The sequence below is a fragment of the Rattus norvegicus genome, chromosome 16 (assembly GCF_021556685.1).
Source record: "Rattus norvegicus strain SHRSP/BbbUtx chromosome 16, alternate assembly SHRSP_T2T, whole genome shotgun sequence".
Taxonomy (NCBI): Eukaryota; Metazoa; Chordata; class Mammalia; order Rodentia; family Muridae; genus Rattus; species Rattus norvegicus.
The window spans coordinates 25,469,426-25,487,500 of record NC_141549.1 but is presented as its reverse complement, the minus strand read 5'-3'; the positions used below and the strand labels follow the sequence as shown (position 1 = coordinate 25,487,500).

Sequence of the window (18,075 nt, the reverse complement as noted above, 5' to 3'; positions counted from 1 at the left end):
CCTCAATCGAATCCTGATATCTATTTCATTTTCCCTCCTGAGTGAGATTCACGCATCTTCCCTTGGGCCCTCATTACTTAGCTTCTTTAGGTCTGTGCACTGTGGCCTGGTTATTCTGTAATTTATGGCTGCTAAGGTCCTCACCTTTAAGTGAGTACATTCCATGCCTGTCCTTCTCGGTTTCAGTTACCTCATCCAGTATGATGTTTGCCAATCCCATCCATTTGCCTGCAATTTTCTCAAATTCCATGTTTTTCATAGCCGAGTATTATTTCATTGTGCAAATATACCACATTTCCTTAATCAGTTTTTCAGTTGTCTCCTGTCCATGGTTATTACAAGGAGAGGTTTTATGAACATAGTTAAGCAAGTGTGCTTGGGTGGTATGGTGGAGCAAGTTTGGGGTATATGCCCATGATTGACATAGTTGTGTCTTAAGGTAAAAACTATTTCAAAATTTTTGGAAAAAAAACCCGCCAAATTGCTTTTCAAAAGGGATTTTAGGGGTTGGGAATTTAGCTCAGTGGTAGAGCATTTGCCTAGCAAGCGCAAGGCCCTGGGTTCGGTCCACAGCTCTGAAAAAAAGAAAAAAAAAAGAAAAGGGATTTTAATGTCTCTCCCACCAACAATGGAGGAATATTCCCTTTGCTCAATATCCTTGTCAGCATGGCTGTCACTTGAGGTTTTGATTCTGGCTGCTCTGACTGGTGTAGGATGGACTCAGGGTCCTTCTGATCTGCATTCAGTGATGACTGTAGATGAGCATTTGATGTCTCTCGGCCTCCTGAGCATCCTCGGCTGGGAATGCTTCGTTTACCACTGTACACCATATTCAGATTGGTTTATTGCTGTCTAACTTTTTGGGCTTTTTATATATTTTAACCATTATTTCTCTGTGAAGTGTAAGACTGATGACGATCTTTTCCCAAAATGTAGGCTTCTCTTTTGTCCTTTTGATGGTGTCCTTTGCTTTACAGAGGTTTTTAAGTTTTGTGAGTCCCCATTTATCAATCATTGATCTCAGAGGCTGGGACAGTGGTGTGCTGTTCAGGAAATTGTCTACTGTACCGATGTCCTCAGTATATTGAAGTTTCTGCTTCAATGTCAAGGTCTTTCATCCACATGAACTTGAGTTTTGTGCAGGTTGAGAAATACAGATCTATTTGCATTCTTCTTCATGCAGACATACAGTTACACCTGCACCATTTGTTGAAGAAACTTTCCTATTTTCCCCATTGTGTGGTTTTGCCTTTGTCAAAATCATGTGTTGGTAGGTATGTGTGTTTTTTCTTTGATTTGATTCCATCGGTCAACTTTTTGTTTCTATACTAATTCTATACAGCTTTTGTTATGATTGCTCTGTGATATGTCTTGATATCAGGGATGATGATACCTCCAAAAATTATTTAATTATTCAAGATATCTATCTATCTATCTATCTATCTATCTATCTATCTATCTATCTATGTATCTATCATCTATGTATCTATCATCTATCTATCTATCTATCATCTATGTATCTATCAGCTATCATGGGTTTTTTGTTTTTTAAAAAATTGCTCTTTCAAGGTCTGTAAATAATGGTCTTGCAATTTTGAAGAGAAATGCATTGACTGTGAAGATGCTTTTTGTAAGATGGCCATTTTCACCTTGTTAATCCTATCCATCTGTAGTATAGGAGACCTTTCCATCTTCAGATGTCCTGTTAATTCCTTTTTCAGAGACATAAAGTTTTTGACAGGCAGGTCTTTAAGTAGCTTGATTAGAGTTGTACTGGGCTATTTAATGTTATCTGTGGTTACTGTAAAGGGTTTTGCTTGACTAAATTTTTCTTATCCCTTTTAACTGTTGCATGAGGAAGGGCTGCTGGTTATTTGAGTTAATCTTGCATTCAGACACTTTTCTGTAAGGGTTTATCACCTTTGGTGTAGGAGTTCTTTGGTAGATTTTGTGAGGTCTCTTTTGTATGTGGGCAGCTTTGCTTACTCTCTGGTTTTAAGTTTCTCTGCATATAAGTTGTTAGTGTTTATTGGCTGGTTCAGGTATGCAAATTTGATCACTGAGGTCTCTAAGACTTTTAACATGAAGGGGTGCTTGATTTTATCAACGGCTTTATCAGCATCTAATGTGATGACCAAGTGAATTTTTTTGACATCTCCACCCTTGCCAGCTGCAGCTATCCATTCATTTTCATGGCTGTCAAGCCATCTCCCCTGTATCTCCCCAGACCCGATCCTGAAACACTCAGTTGTCTCAAATTTACCCACTCCCACCTAGTTCCTTCCTTCCTCTGCCTCCTCTGAGTATTTTCCGGTATGTTCTAAGTTAGATTCAAAATCCTCTCTTGGTCCTTTCTTCTTCATCTTCTTTTGGTCCTGAGTATAGTATTGATATCCTGTACTTTATTGCTAATATCCACTTAGAAGTGAGTATACGCCATCCATGTCTTTTGGGTCTGGGTTATGTCACTCAGGAAGATATTCTCAAGTTCTATTCATTCACCTGCAAAGGTCATTATGTCTTTGTCTTTAGTAGGTGAATAGTATCCCACATTGTCTTTTTTCATTAAAAAAAAAAACTTCACCCTTGTCAGTTGCAGATTTCCATTCACATTCAGGACCATCCATCCATCTCTCCTCTTCCTTACCCACACCTGATTCCAAACCCATCCCATAGCCCTCCGTATCTCTTCTCTATTCAGTTCACTCCCTCCGTCTTCCTCTTAGGACTGCTTTATGCACTCCTTTAAGTGAGATTCAGGCATCCTCACTTGTGCATTCCTTCTTGTGTAGCTTTTCTGAGTCTGTGGATAATAGCATGGTGTCTGTATTTTTGGCCAATAACCATCTATAAGTGAGTACATAACACACATGTCCTGTTTGAACTCCGGAGGATATTCTCAAGTTCCATTGATTTACCTGCAAAATTCATTCTGCCTTTGTTTGTAATAGTGGGATAATATGCCATTTTGAAAGTATACATCACTTTCTTTTTTTTATTAACTTATGTATTTCTTATTTACATTTCAAGTGTTATTCCTTTCCCAGTTTCCAGGCCAAAATCTCCGTAGCCCCTCCCACTCCCCTTCTTTATGGGTGTTCCCCTCCCATTCCTCCCCTATTGCTGCCCTCCCCCTAACAATCACGTTCACTGGGGGTTCAGTCTTCGCAGGACCCAGGGCTTCCCCTTCCATGGTGCTCTTACTAGGCCATTCATTGCTACCTATGAGGTCGGAGTCCAGGGTCAGTCCATGTATAGTCTTTAGGTAGTGGCTTAGTCCCTGGAAGCTCTGGTTGCTTGGCATTGTTGTTCATATGGCATCTCATCCCCTTCAATCTCTTTCAGTCCTTTCTCTGATTCCTTCAACGGGGGTCCTGTTCTCAGTTCAGTGGTTTGCTGCTGGCATTCACCTCTGTATTTGTTGTATTCTGACTGTGTCTCTCAGGAGAGATCTACATCCGGCTCCAGTCTGCCTACACTTCTTTGCTTCATCCATATTGTCTAATTGGGTGGCTGTATATGTATGGGCCACATGTGGGGCAGGCTCTGAATGGGTGTTACTTCAGTCTCTGTTTTAATCTTTGCCTCTCTATTCCCTGCCATGGGCATTCTTGTTCCCCTTTCAAAGAAGGAGTGAAGTATTCACATTTTGATCATCCATCTTGAGTTTCATGTGTTCTATGCATCTAGGGTAATTCAAGCATTTGGGCTAATATCCACTTATCAATGAGTGCATACCATATGTGTTTTTCTGTGATGGGTTAGCTCACTCAGGATGATATTTTCCAGTTCCAACCATTTCCCTATGAATTTCACAAAGGCATTGTTTTTGATAGCTGAGTAATATTCCATTGTGTAGATGTACCACATTTTCTGTATCCATTCCTCTGTTGAAGGGCATCTGGGTTCTTTCCAGCTTCTGGCTATTATAAATAAGGCTGCTATGAACGTAGTGGAGCACGTGTCTTTTTTATATGTTGGGGCATCTTTTGGGTATATGCCCAAGAGAGGTATAGCTGGATCCTCAGGCAGTTCAATGTCCAATTTTCTGAGGATCCTCCAGACTGATTTCCAGATTGGTTGTACCAGTCGGCAATCCCACCAACAATGGAGGAGTGTTCCTCTTTCTCTGCATCCTTGCCAGCATCTGCTGTCACCTGACTTTTTGATCTTAGCCATTCTCACTGGTGTGAGGTGAAATCTCAGGGTTGTTTTGATTTGCATTTCCCTTATGACTAAAGATGTTGAGCATTTCTTTAGGTGTTTCTCAGCCATTCGGCATTCCTCAGCTGTAAATTCTTTGTTTAGCTCTGAACCCCATTTTTTAATAGGGTTATTTGTCTCCCTTCGGTCTAACTTCTTGAGTTCTTTGTTTATTTTGGATATAAGGCCTCTATCTGTTGTAGGATTGGTAAAGATCTTTTCCCAATCTGTTGGTTGCCGATTTGTCGAACCACAGTGTCCTTTGCCTTACAGAAGCTTTGCAGTTTTATGAGATCCCATTTGTCGATTCTTGATCTTAGAGCATAAGCCATTGGTGTTTTGTTCAGGAAATTTTTTCCAGTGCCCATGTGTTCCAGATGCTTCCCTAGTTTTTCTTCTATTAGTTTGAGTGTGTCTGGTTTGATGTGGAGGTCCTTGATCCACTTGGACTTAAACTTTGTACAGGGTGATAAGCATGGATCAATCTGCATTCTTCTACATGTTGACCTCCAGTTGAACCAGCACCATTTGCTGAAAATGCTATCTTTTTTCCATTGGATGGTTTTGGCTCCTTTGTCAAAAATCAAGTGACCATAGGTGTGTGGGTTCATTTCTGGGTCTTCAATTCTATTCCTTTGGTCTATCTGTCTGTCTGTGTACCAATACCATGCAGTTTTTATCAGTATTGCTCTGTAATACTGCTTGAGTTCAGGGATAGTGATTCCCCCTGAAGTCCTTTTATTGTTGAGGATAGCTTTAGCTATCCTGGGTTTTTGGTTATTCCAGATGAATTTGCAAATTGTTCTGTCTAACTCTTTGAAGAATTGGATTGTTATTTTGATGGGGATTGCATTGAATCTGTAGATCGCTTTTGGTAAGATGACCATTTTTACTATATTAATCCTGCCAATCCATGAGCATGGGAGATCTTTCCATCTTCTGAGGTCTTCTTCAATTTCTTTCTTCAGAGTCTTGAAGTTCTTATTGTACAGATCTTTTACTTGCTTGGTTAAAGTCACGCCGAGGTACTTTATATTATTTGGGTCTATTATGAAGGGTGTTGTTTCCCTAACTTCTTTCTCAGTTGTTTCTCTTTTGTGTAGAGGAAGGCTACTGATTTATTTGAGTTAATTTTATGTCCAGCCACTTTACTGAAGTTGTTTATTAGCTTTAGTAGTTCTCTGGTGGAACTTTTGGGATCACTTAAATGTACTATCATATCATCTGCAAATAGTGATATTTTGACTTCTTCTATTCCAATCTGTATCCCCTTGACCTCCTTTTGTTGTCTGATTGCTCTGGCTAGAACTTCAAGAACTGTATTGAATAAGTAGGGAGAGAGTGGGCAGCCTTGTCTAGTCCCTGATTTTAGTGGGATTGCTTCAAGTTTCTCTCCACTTATTTTAATGTTAGCAATTGGTTTGCTGTATATGGCTTTTACTATGTTTAGGTATGGGCCTTGAATACCTATTCTTTCCAGGACTTTTATCATGAAGGGGTGTTGAATTTTGTCAAATGCTTTCTCAGCATCTAATGAAATGATCATGTGGTTCTGTTCTTTCAGTTTGTTTATATGATGGATCACGTTGATGGTTTTCCGTATATTAAACCATCCCTGCATGCCTGGGATGAAGCCTACTTGATCATGGTGGATGATTGTTTTGATGTGCTCTTGGATTTGGTTTGCCAGAATTTTATTGAGTATTTTTGCGTCTATATTCATAAGGGAAATTGGTCTAAGTTCTCTTTCTGTGTTGGGTCTGTGTGTGGTTTGGGTATAAGAGTAATTGTGGCTTCATAGAAGGAATTTGGTAGTGCTCCATCTGTTTTAATTTTGTGGAATAGTTTGGATAGTATTGGTATGAGGCCTTCTATGAAGGTCTGATAGAATTCTGCACTGAACCCGTCTGGACCTGGGCTCTTTTTTGTTGGGAGACCTTTAATGACTGCTACTATTTCCTTAGGAGTTATGGGGTTGTTTAACTGGTTTATCTGTTCCTGATTTAACTTCGGTACCTGGTATCTGTCTAGCAAATTGTCCATTTCCTGCAGATTTTCAAGTTTTGTTGAACGTAGGCTTTTATAGTAAGATCTGATGATTTTTGTAATTTCGTCTGAATCTGTAGTTATGTCTCCCTTTTCATTTCTGATTTTGTTAATTTGGAAACACTCTCTGTGTCCTCTAGTTGGTCTGGCTAAGGGTTTATCTATCTTAATGATTGTCTCAAAGAACCATCTTTTGGTTCTGTTGATTCTTTCTATGGTCCATTTGTTTCTACTTGGCTGATTTCAGCTCTGAGTTTGATTATTTCCTGCCTTCTACTCCTCCTGGGTGTATTTGCTTCTTTTTGTTCTAGAGCTTTTAGGTGTGCTGTCAAGCTGGTGACATATGCTGTTTCCTGTTTCTTTCTGCAGGCACTCAGAGCTATGGGTTTTCCTCTTAGCACAGCTTTCATTGTGTCCCATAAGTTTGGGTATGTTGTACCTTCGATTTCATTAAATCTAAGAAGTCTCTATTTTCTTTCTTTATTTCTTCCTTAACTAGGTTATCATTGAGTAGAGCATTGTTCAACTTCCACGTATATGTGGGCATTCTTCCATTATTGTTATTGAAGACCAGATTTAGGCCGTGGTCGTCTGATAGCACCCATGGGATTATTTCTATCTTTCTGTACCTGTTGAGGCCTGTTTTTTGACCAAATATATGGTCAATTTTGGAGAAAGTACCATGAGGACCTGAGAAGAATGTATATCCTTTTGCTTTAGGATAGAATGTTCTATAAATATCTGTTAAGTCTATTTGGTTCATGATTTCTCTTAGTCTGTCTACGTCTCTGTTTAATTAGTGTTTCCATGATCTGTCCATTGATGAGAGTGGGGTGTGGAAATCTCCTACTATTATTGTGTGAGGTGCAATGTGTGTTTTGAGCTTTAGTAAGGTTTCTTTTACGTATGTAGGTGCCCTTGTATTTGGGGCATAGATATTTAGGATTGAGAGTTCATCTTGGTGGATTTTTCCTTTGATGAATATGAAGTGTCCTTCCTTATCTTTTTTGATGACGTTTAGTTGGAAATTGATTTTATTTGATATTAGAATGGCTACTCCAGCTTGCTTCTTCTGACCATTTGCTTGGAAAGTTGATTTCCAGCCTTTCACTCTGAGGTAGAGTCTGTCTTTGTCTCTGAGGTGTGTTTCCTGTAGGGAATGCAGGGTCCTCATTGCATATCCAGTGTGTTAATCTGTGTATTTTTATTGGGGAGTTGAGGCCATTGATGTTGAGAGATATTCAGGAATAGTGATTATTGCTTCCTGTTATGTTCATATTTGGATGTGAGGTTATGTTTGTGTGCTTTTCTTCTTTTTGTTTTGTTTCCAAGACGATTTGTTTCTTGCTTTTTCTAGGGTGTAGCTTGCCTTCTTATGTTGGGCTTTACCATTTATTATCCTTTGTAGTGCTGGATTTGTAGAAAGATATTGTGTAAATTTGGTTTTGTCCTGGAATATCTTGGTTTCTCCATCTATGTTAATTGAGAGTTTTGCAGGATAAAGTAACCTGGGCTGGCATTTGTGTTCTCTTAAGGTCTGTAGGCCATCTGTCCAGGATCTTTTGGCTTTCACAGTTTCTGGTGTGATTCTGATAGGTCTGCCTTTATGTTACTTGACCTTTTTCCCTTACTGCTTTTAATATTCTTTATTTTGTGTGTTTGGTCTTTTGACTATTATGTGACGGGAGCTGTTTCTTTTCTGGTCCAATCTATTTGGAGTTCTCTAGGCTTCGTGTATGCTTATGGGTATCTCTTCCTTTAGGTTAGGGAAGTTTTCTTCTATGATTTTGTTGAAGATATTTACTGGTCCTTTGAGCTGGGAGTCTTCACTCTCTTCTATACCTATATCCTTAGGTTTGATCTTCTCATTGAGTCCTGGATTTCCTGTATGTTTTGGACCAGTAGCTTTTTCTGCTTTACATTATCTTTCACAGTTGAGTCGATAGTTTTCTATAGAATCTTCTGCTCCTGAGATTCTCTCTTCTATCTCTTGTATTCTGTTGGTGAAGCTCGTATCTACAGCTCCTTGTCTCTTCTTTTGGTTTTCTATATTCAGGGTTGTTTCCATGTGTTCTTTCTTGATTGATTCTATTTCCATTTTTAATTCCTTCAAGTGTTTGTGTTTTCCTGGAATCCTTTCAGGGATTTTTGTGATTCCTCTCTGTAGGCTTCTACTTGTTTATTTATGTTTTCCTGCGTTTCTCTAAGGGAGTTCTTCATGTCTTTCTTGAAGTCCTCCAGCATCGATCAAATATGATTTTGAAACTAGATCTTGCTTTTCTGGTGTGTTTGGATATTCCGTGTTTGCTTTGGTTGGAGAATTGGGATCCGATGATGTCATGTAGTCTTGGTTTCTGTTGCTAGGGTTCCTGTGCTTGCCTCTCGCCATCAGATTATCTCTAGTGTTTCTTTGTTCTGCTATTTCTGACAGTGGCTAGACTGTCCTATAAGCCTGTGTGTCAGGAGTGCTGTAGACCTGTTTTCCTGTTTTCTTTCAGCCAGTTATGGGAACAGAGTGTTCTGCTTTGGGGCGTGTAGTTTTTCCTATCTACAGGTCTTCAGCTGTTCCTGTGGGCCTGTGCCCTGAATTCACCAGGCAGGTCACTTGGAGCAGAAAAGTTGGTCTTACCTGTGGTCCCAAGGCTCAAGATTGCTCGTGGGGTGTTGCTAATGATCTCTCCTCAGGGGCAGCAACCAGGCGGACCTGCGCTGCCCTTTCCGGGAGCCCCCCGTGCACCAGAGTCCCAGATGGCGTTTGGTGTTTTCCTCTGGAGTCAGAGATGTGGGCAGAGTGCAGTCTCTTCTGGTTTACCAGTCGTGTCTGCCTCTCTGACGGTTTAGCTCTCCCTCTCCCAGGATTTGGGTGCAGAGAACCGTTTATCTGGCTGGTCCCTTCAGGTTCCTGCGGTGTCTCAGACGCAGTGGACCTGCTGCTCCTGTGCCCTTATCTACGGGAACCCAGAGACCGTTTCCTCTTGGGCCAGGGATATGGGCAGGGGTGGGCAGTGTTGGTGGTCTCTTCTGCTCTGCAGTCTCAGGAGTGCCCACCTGTCCGGGCGGTGAGCTCTGTCTCCCACGGGGTTTGGGAGCAGTGAGCTGGAGGCAGGGAGCACGAGATTCGGACTCCCGCTAAAAACTGGAAGTGTCCGGTCCTCCCACGGGGTTTGGGAGCCATACATCACTTTCTTTATTCATTGTTCAGTAGAGGCACATCCAGGTTGTTTCCAGATTCTGGTTAGTATGAACAAAGCTACTATGAACATAGTTTGACAAGTGGTTCTTTGGTACAGTGTGACATCTTTATGACTACACACCCAGGAGCGTTATAGCTGGCCCTTGAGGTAGAACAGTTTTTTTCTCTCAGTTTTGTGAGAAACCACCCAATTGATTTCCAAAGTTGTTGTTCAAAGTTTCACGTCCATCAGTGATGGATTAGTGTTCCCTTTGCTCCACAACCTGCCAGCATTCACTCTCACTTGAGTTTTTCATCTTTGCTTTTGTGATGGGTGTCAAATGACATGTCAGAGTGGTTTTGAGTAAGCAGCTCTTGGTTTTGTTCATTCTTTGTATTGTTTCCCATGTTTCTATGTTTAATTTTCATACCATCTTCTCTTGAGCGTGTATGCTTCTGTTTTTATTTTTAATATTGCATATGTGCTGATTAGCTGCTATTATGAAATCTCTCCATTTCTTTTGAAGGGACATAGTGTTATGAACTTTCCTTTTGCACTGCTTTTATTGTGTTCCCTAAGTTTGTATGATTTGTGCCTTCACTTTCATTGAATTCTAGAAAGACTTTTCTTCTTTCAACAGTGGTCACTTAGCATAGAGTTGTTCAGTTTCCATGAGATTGTAGGCTTTCCATTGTTTTTGTTGTTGACATAGTCCAACTTTAGTCCATGGTGACCTTATCAGACACAAAAGCATTTTGGTGTTCTTTTGTTGTTGTTGTTTTTGTATTTTCTTGTATCTGTTGTAGATCTGTATCTGTACATGTTCAATTTTGGAGAAGGTTCCATGAGGTGCTGAGAAGATACATATTTTTTTATTTGAGTGACAGCTTCTATAGATATATGTTGTTGTAAAAATATTAAAATAAAAAAGTAAAAGTTGTCTTTTACCCCGCTAGGTCCGCACCTCGGTGCCCCAAGATATCTGCTAGATATCTTGGCGGAAACACAGCCCAGCCGCACATTTTCCTACACTCAAACCCTCACATAAAAGAACACACAACACAATAATCTTTGATCCAATTGGTAAGGTATAGTTGCCACTTAAACATACAAGGCCTGGTACCATCCATCCCTTAGGAAGATTGATAACAACCTGTAAATACACAGAGCAGAATCTTAACATCACCTGCCATGGCTCCTCCCCCCTCTCTCTCCTCTTCTCTGTGTTAATCCCCTTCTCTTCCTTCAAGCTTCTCTCCTGCCCATCCTTGCTTCTCCTCCAGTGTCAGGTCTCCTACTATCCTGTACCTGCCCCTCACCTGTATTTTACAAATTCAATGGGGAGGTGGTTCTGGTGAAGTCATCTGAGTTCTGAGTATGTGACTAGGCAGCTGTCCTTGGGGCAGTGGAATTAGCATCAAAATACAGAAACTTCAGGGCAAACCACCACAGATATCTGTTAGGTCCATTTGATTCATGTCATCTACTAGTTGCATTACATTTCAGTTTAGTTTCTCTTTTGGTGACATGCCTGTTGGTCATTAACGTGATAATATGTAGGTGATGTCCCCTACTATTAATGTGTGGAATTGGAGGTGTGGTTTAAGCTTTAACAAAATTAGTAAATGTTTCTTTTGTAAAGGAGGATGCACTTGTATCGCAAGCATTGATGTTTAGAATTGAAGCACCATCTTGTTGGATTTTCCTTTGATTTATATGCAGTGTCCTTTCCCATCTCTTTTAATTATTTCTCATTGAAAGTCTATTTTACCAGATATTAGATTGGCTGCTGCAGCTTGACTCTTGGGTCCATTTGCTTTACAGACCTTTTGTCCAGTCCTTTATTCTGTGGCAGTGATTATCTTTGTGGCTGAGTTGCATTTCTATATGCAACAGAATTATAGATTCTGTTTATGCATCTACTCTCTTAGACTATGTCTTTTTATTTGGTAAGTGAATCTGTTCCTGTTCAGAGATATTAATAATTAATGATTGCTTTTACTTGGTATTTTGATTTTGGTTTGCATGTGTTTCTCTTGGTTGGTTTTACTATGCGATTATTAGTTTCTCGTGTTTCATTGAGTTCAGTTACTCTCCTTGTCTTGGAGTTTTGCTTGTAGCATCCTGATTAGTGATGGGTTAGTAGAAAGATATAGTTTGCGTTTGGTTTTGTCACAGAATAGCTTTTTACTCCATCTTGAGTAAAATTGATTGAAAATTTTGCTAAGTATTGTAGTCTGGGCTGACAGCTATAGTCTCTTAGGGTCTGTAAGACATCTCTCTGGCTCTTCTGGCTTTTAATTCTCTGTTGAGAAGTTTGGTATAATTCTGATTGTTCTGTCTTTATATGTAATATGTTACTTGCCTCTTTCTCCTTGTGGCTTTTTAATTTTCTCTCTTTGTTTTGGGGATTTAATGTTTTGGTTATTATGTAGCTGGAGGATTTATTTTCTGACACAGTAAACTCTTATTTGTACTGTAAGCTTCTTGTGTGTATGTAGGCATCTTTTTCTTGAGGTTTGGGATGTTTTCTTCTATGATGTTGTTGAAGATATTTTCTGGGCCTTTCATCTGGGAATCTTCTTCTCCTGTTCCTATTTTTCTTAAGTTTGGCCCTGATTCCACATCCAGCCTATCAGGCTGTGCCTTTTTAATGGGGAAGATGAGTTCACTGATATTGAGAGATATTAACAACAAATGAGTGTTAATTCCTGCCATTCTCTTTTTGTGAATGAGTGATTATTATTTATTTTTGTTAACACCAATCAATTTGGTGTTCTGTAAGGTTCCTCTAAGTTCATAGGCATTCTTCCTTTATGTTGTATAAATTTCCTTCTATGATTTTGTTGAACATGTGTTCTCATCTTTGGAGCTGGTACTCTCTTCACTTTTGAACAATTCCTATTATCCTTAGTACAAAATTTCACAGTGTCTCAGACTACCTGAATATTTTGAGTCAGTAACTTTTTAGGTGATATTTTCTTTGGTTGACGTATTAATTTCTTTGAGTATATCATGTATGCCTGAGATCATCTCTTCCAATTCTTTTATTGTGTTGGCTGTGCTTCTGTTCTTGTTCTCTTTTGGAGTATTTCTGTCTCCAAGGTTCCATCATTTTGGGTTGCCTTTATTGCTTCTTTAATCATTTGCAGGTGTTGACATATTTTATTCATTTTGCTCACCTGTTTGATTGTATTTTCCTGTATATTTTAAGGGATTTGATAATTTCTCCTTTAAATTCCTCTATCATATTCATAAGATTGGATTCAATGTCATTTTATTGTGTTTTGATTTTATTCGCATATCCAGGTCTTGATGTAGTAGGATAGCTGGGCTCCAGGTGTGTTATATTGTTTTGTTCTTGTTGAGTGTATTCTCATGCTGGCCTTTAGCCAACTCTTTATCCATGGGTGTTTACTGGTGCAAGAGTCATGAAGTGGGCTCTGGGTTTTTCTCTTTTTAGGGGTTAGGTTAAGATATGGTCTCACTAAATTGTAGCTTTCTTTGTCTAAGGAATCACAGTGATCCATATGCTTTTGCTTCCTCAGTGTTGGGATTCATGTTGTGCGCCACCAGACCCAATCTGTTATTCTTTCAAGAATCATTAGCCCAGAGTAAAAGGAATCACAGTTGATTGTTTTTATACTGGTAAGGATTGGGTTTTCTGTCATTCTGAGAGAGTTCAGTTAGGATCATCACAATTGTTCACGGGTATTTATTTCTAGACATTGATGTTTGATAAATTACTGCCATCTTTGATTTGAAATATACAGGGAATGGATTGGTTCTAAGTGACGTAATTGGCTACAAATGAATATTTACTCTAGAGTACTCAATAGATTGTTCTCATAGACATTGATACTAAAAATGAGTTTCATAATTTTATTTGTAATATTCTTCTATACTTGTAATAATACACATTTTGTTTTTATTTTCAGAAGTCTTGTTTTTTAAAGATGAAAGGCCTTTGTCCTGGTAAGGCTTAACAGTACATTAGTACTAGAGGAGTGCAAAGATAAAAAGCAAATTCTTTTTGGGTATACTTTGAGACTTGTGTCTTACAGGTCCCACAGTATTCTGAATATAATTTTAGCCTAAAATTTGTTCAGTGTACTTTATATGAATGTGAAAAGTATGCTCACAAGTATGCCATTTCCAAGAAAAAACTATGCAGTTTTTAAAAAGAGCCTGCTAGGATTATCTCTGCAAGTTAATGTCCACTTAAGATTCTTCAGCTTTTCAAAGCCTTACTAAATTGTATTTGTGGACTAAGACCCACACTCATAGTTATCATTTCAGGCATTCATCTCTCTGACACGGTACATAATGTGGGATGATTCTCAGTTGTCAGTCATTACTACAAGATGGCAAGCATTTCTTTCCTCCTTTGACACCAGCTATGAAGGCAAAGGAACTTTTTGTCAGGTGTAGCATATATCATATATCTTAGAAGAAACCCATGAGTTGCAGTCCATCCAATGAAAGGCTGAGATTCCATGAAGGTGGATATTAACATTTCTCACTTTACATTTATAGGTTGTTATGGCTATTCTTAAGGGATGGATATATACTGGTTTGTGTGTGTCTAGATGAACTAACTATATCTTACCTAAGTGGGTGGTTTATGTCCTTATCAATTGGTTGTAAGTTGATTGTGCAAATGTATTGTTCATTAAGTAATTAACATATGACTCTGGGTTACAGTTGCTGGGTTACAGTTTGTTGAGTCATGACTTCACTGGATTGTTGGGAGTGTGAGAAGAGTCTGTGACAGGAAGCGGTGCTAGGCTATGGAATGCTTGGGGCTAGCTTGGCATGTGGCCACACTAGCATGGCCCACAGAACAACCCGCTATGGAGACAGTGTGTGAAAATGGATGACAGAGAAACATCTAGAGCATGTGATTGCACCTGGCATGGGAACTCATGGGAACCAGTCATTCACCTTTTAATTATTCCACAAGACCCATGTCTTCCTGAAAGCTCCACCCATCAAATATCCATTCATATGATCAGTTTTCCACAGGAATGGATCCTTTGAATCTCAATAGATTAGCTGAATGTATAGAACTAAGTGACCATGTGACTATTATTTATCTCTCTATAAAGGAGGTTTTTGCCTTCCATATCAGTTGGACATGAACATACAGGTGAAGGCCCATCCATTCCTGTCCAGGATGCTAGGTTAGACACTGGTTTGGTAGAAAATTAAAAGGTGTATTTCAAGCTCATTCTGTGCTCATTAGGATTACTTACCTCCACAAGAGAGGACAATTATGTTGTTCTCTTTATTTGGGCTCTGCATCAGGAAATCATTTTATAAATACTATCACATGACTTATTCCCTCCATGTTTAAGATTCCCTAAATCATACAAGCTAATGTCAAAATCAAGATTCAAACTTTTCCATACTAAAACTGTTCAAAGACTCCTTGCAAAATACGCATGTTAACTTATACTTGGAAGTGCAAACAGTTTCACAGTCTCAATGCAATTAGTCTTATTGTTCTTTGTTTCTGTTATTACCTTATTATGTTCATAAAAATGGATAAATGGCACAGAAACAGGCAGATTGTGACTTCGGGATTCATTCATGCGTGTGTTAAGAAGGAGCAGCTTGAACATTACAAATGCAGTGGTGGGTTTTGAAGAGCTCTAGCAGCAACAGAAATCTATTTGATGTTCGACAAGCAAACCACTTGGGTGGTACCATCATAGATAGTGAAATATTCACAAAGTATCATGGGAATAGGTGCCTTACTGCATCAGGGGCAAAGACTGTTATGATTAATGTAGTCAGGGGACTAATTCCATTGCATCTATAGATTAAAAATATCACTCGGTATAGCTATGAGAGCAAAAGCTAGAGAGGTGGTTGTGTGTATATATGTATCTGTATAATGGTTTCATTGGGCTAATTTTTGGGCCTAATTTCCTTCCCTTTCTTCTACATGGGGAAAAGTTGGAAGTAAAGTATTCCCAGACATACTCAACTGGTTAAAGAACAAATGAATAGCTTTTTAAAACAATTTATAATGTAATATAAGTTAGAAAATCAAGCAAGAAGTAATCCAATGCATTGGATTAATGTTTAGTATGAATATTAACATAACATTCTTAAAATACACCACAGTGGAGTAAGACCACCAGGACAGCTAAAATCCATTTTGAAAAACTCTAACCGGCATAATTCAGGTAAGATTAAGTGTAAGTCCTCTACTGATTCTACCCTAACTATAGAAAGAACTTTGTTTGTGCTAGGAAAGTAAGGAAATCAAATATGAATATATTTATATCCATTCTTCACTTCCTGGCAACCATTTTTAGAATTCAGATTTACTTAAGATATTGTTTCTAAGAAATTTCTTTTTTTCTTTTAAAGTTGTTTTATGTATTTGCATTCTTTTTATTGAATTACATTTTATTTCTTTACACAACTTTTCCATAGGCATTCTAGACATCAATCCAGTGGTTGGCTGTCTCTGCGTCTGTCTTAGTCAGCTTCTGGTAGAGCCTCTTAGCGGACAGCCATGCTAGGCTCCTGTTTGCCAGCACAACATGGCATCAGTAATAGTATCAGGGTTTGGTGCCTATGCATGGGATAGATCCCAAGTTAGGCCGGTCACTGGACAGCCTTTCCTTTCCTCTCTGCTCCATTTTTTACCCTGTATTTCTTTTTTTTTTCTTTTTTTTCCTTTTTTCTTTTATGGGATTTTTAAAAATTTATACAACCACCAAACTAGATAAGATGGATGAAGCAAAGAAGTGCAGGGCGACAGGAACCGGATGTAGATCTCTCCTGAGAGGCAAAGCCAGACTACAGCAAATACATAGGCAAATGCCATCATTAAACCACTGAACTGAGGACGGGACCCCCGTTGAAGGAATCAGAGAAAGGACTGAAGGAGCTTGAAGGGGCTTGAGACCCCATATGAACAACAATGCCAACCAACCAGAGCTTCTAAGAAATTTCAAATTCAAATTATATCATCTGCAATGCTACTATATTCAAATCGAACTACTGATGCATGTAGTGACCTTTGATAAAAAAAAAAAACTATTCCATGATTTGTGTCCTCTCTAGACACATAGCAGCAAGTTGACTTTGATATAAAATACATTTTTATTTCAGGTTTTAGCATATATACTATATATATGATTATTGCTACATGTCATAGGTGTCAGTGTGTGAAAATATGATCATATTAAAAAGCAAACCAAAAACAGTATTCAATTAATTTCATTATGTTTTGGAGACTAAATATCATTAGCATAATCTGGAATTTTTCCCTCCATAATATTTCAATCATACTTATTTTATAATTCACAGATTATCTTATAGTTATTTTTAGTTGTCTTCCATTTAATGTGAATATCTTGATATTATAAATATCTGGCTCACTCAGGAACCTTTGGAGAAGTGAATGGTGTGTGAGATTTGTAGGTAGTGCTGGGGAATAAAAACTGATATTCTTAGCATTCAATGAAAGCAGCCTCCATATGGGCTACTCTGACAGCACCTTTTCCCTGTAGTTCTATTAATTAGCAAAAGATATAGTGATACTTGATTTATATGCTGCAAGACATAATTTCCAGTAAAAACAACATTGACACAGTAGATGGAAGGTTGAAAAACCACATCATTCTCCAGTACACAGCACTGAATGATCCCTTGATTGAGTCTGAATAAGATTAGATTCCAACAGGGGGAGAAGCACCACAGAATTTATCCTTTCAGCAACCTACACCACAGCATCTCTCATATCTACTGTGCCTTTGGAGAGAGCCAGCCAGAGAATAGTGTAGAGGAACCTAAATGACCCTCTTCACATAACCCTGAGAGAAACAGAATTATCATAATGTGGGTGTCTTTTTTTAAAATGTATTTCAGCACTGGAGTTTTGTTTCTGTTGTCGAGGACTGAAAGAGGCCCCACACATGCTGAGCATATGGTCCACCATAGAGACATTTTCTCAGCCCATTTGTTGATAGGACAAAAACTTGCTCTGGTCATGGGCAATGCCAAGGGGTGTGCAGTGGAGTTTTACATACTGTAAAGGAAATGAACTAGGGTTGTTCATTCTCTGAAGAATGTTTCGAGGGCAGGCTTTATCCAGAGAGTGAAACATGAGACACACTATGGTTTATATGTGGAAATATATTTTAAAAATGTTTTATGTAAGATTGCTGCTCTATCTGCAAGTTTCTTTCATGCTTCTCTCTGGAGTAATAATTCATGTTGCATAACTACTAAGGAAGTCTTTCCAGTTGCTCTTGCCATGGCCAGCAATGGAAGTTGATGTTGAACTTCTTTTTGCTGGAAATGAGCTAGGGGTCAATGCTAGATCTGAGGGCCCTTAACATCTTCTTCAGAAGATCTCGACTACAGTAACACACTGATCTCTCAAGAGCTTTGTCACACTTGCAGCTGGAAATACTTTGTAAAGGTCTCTGGGTCTCCTATATTTGACTATGCTGCAACGACAGTCACCAGAGACTGTGCTTCCCGGTGGTAGCAATGAATGTTCCCCTACAGTGAAGGAAGTTCAAGTCGACCTTTGTAGCAGCCCCTTTCACTGCTGTACGAGATGAGCATGCTCACCTAGAGCGCTGCAAACATCCCTAGTCCAGAGGCAAAAAGCAGCAGTGGCAAC

The 18,075-nt window shown here is 38.9% G+C and overlaps 1 protein-coding gene across 1 annotated transcript in view; it reads left to right on the top strand.

The window, feature by feature from the left end:
* Positions 1-18,075, top strand: part of LOC148000488 (uncharacterized) — a 46,590-nt gene that overhangs the window by 5,358 nt on the left and 23,157 nt on the right. Inside the window, exons 5-6 of the mRNA XM_087589398.1 lie at positions 13,361-13,397; positions 15,555-15,616. Of these exons, the coding sequence (XP_087445524.1) occupies positions 13,361-13,397; positions 15,555-15,616 (99 nt within the window). The remainder of the gene's footprint in view (positions 1-13,360; positions 13,398-15,554; positions 15,617-18,075) is intronic.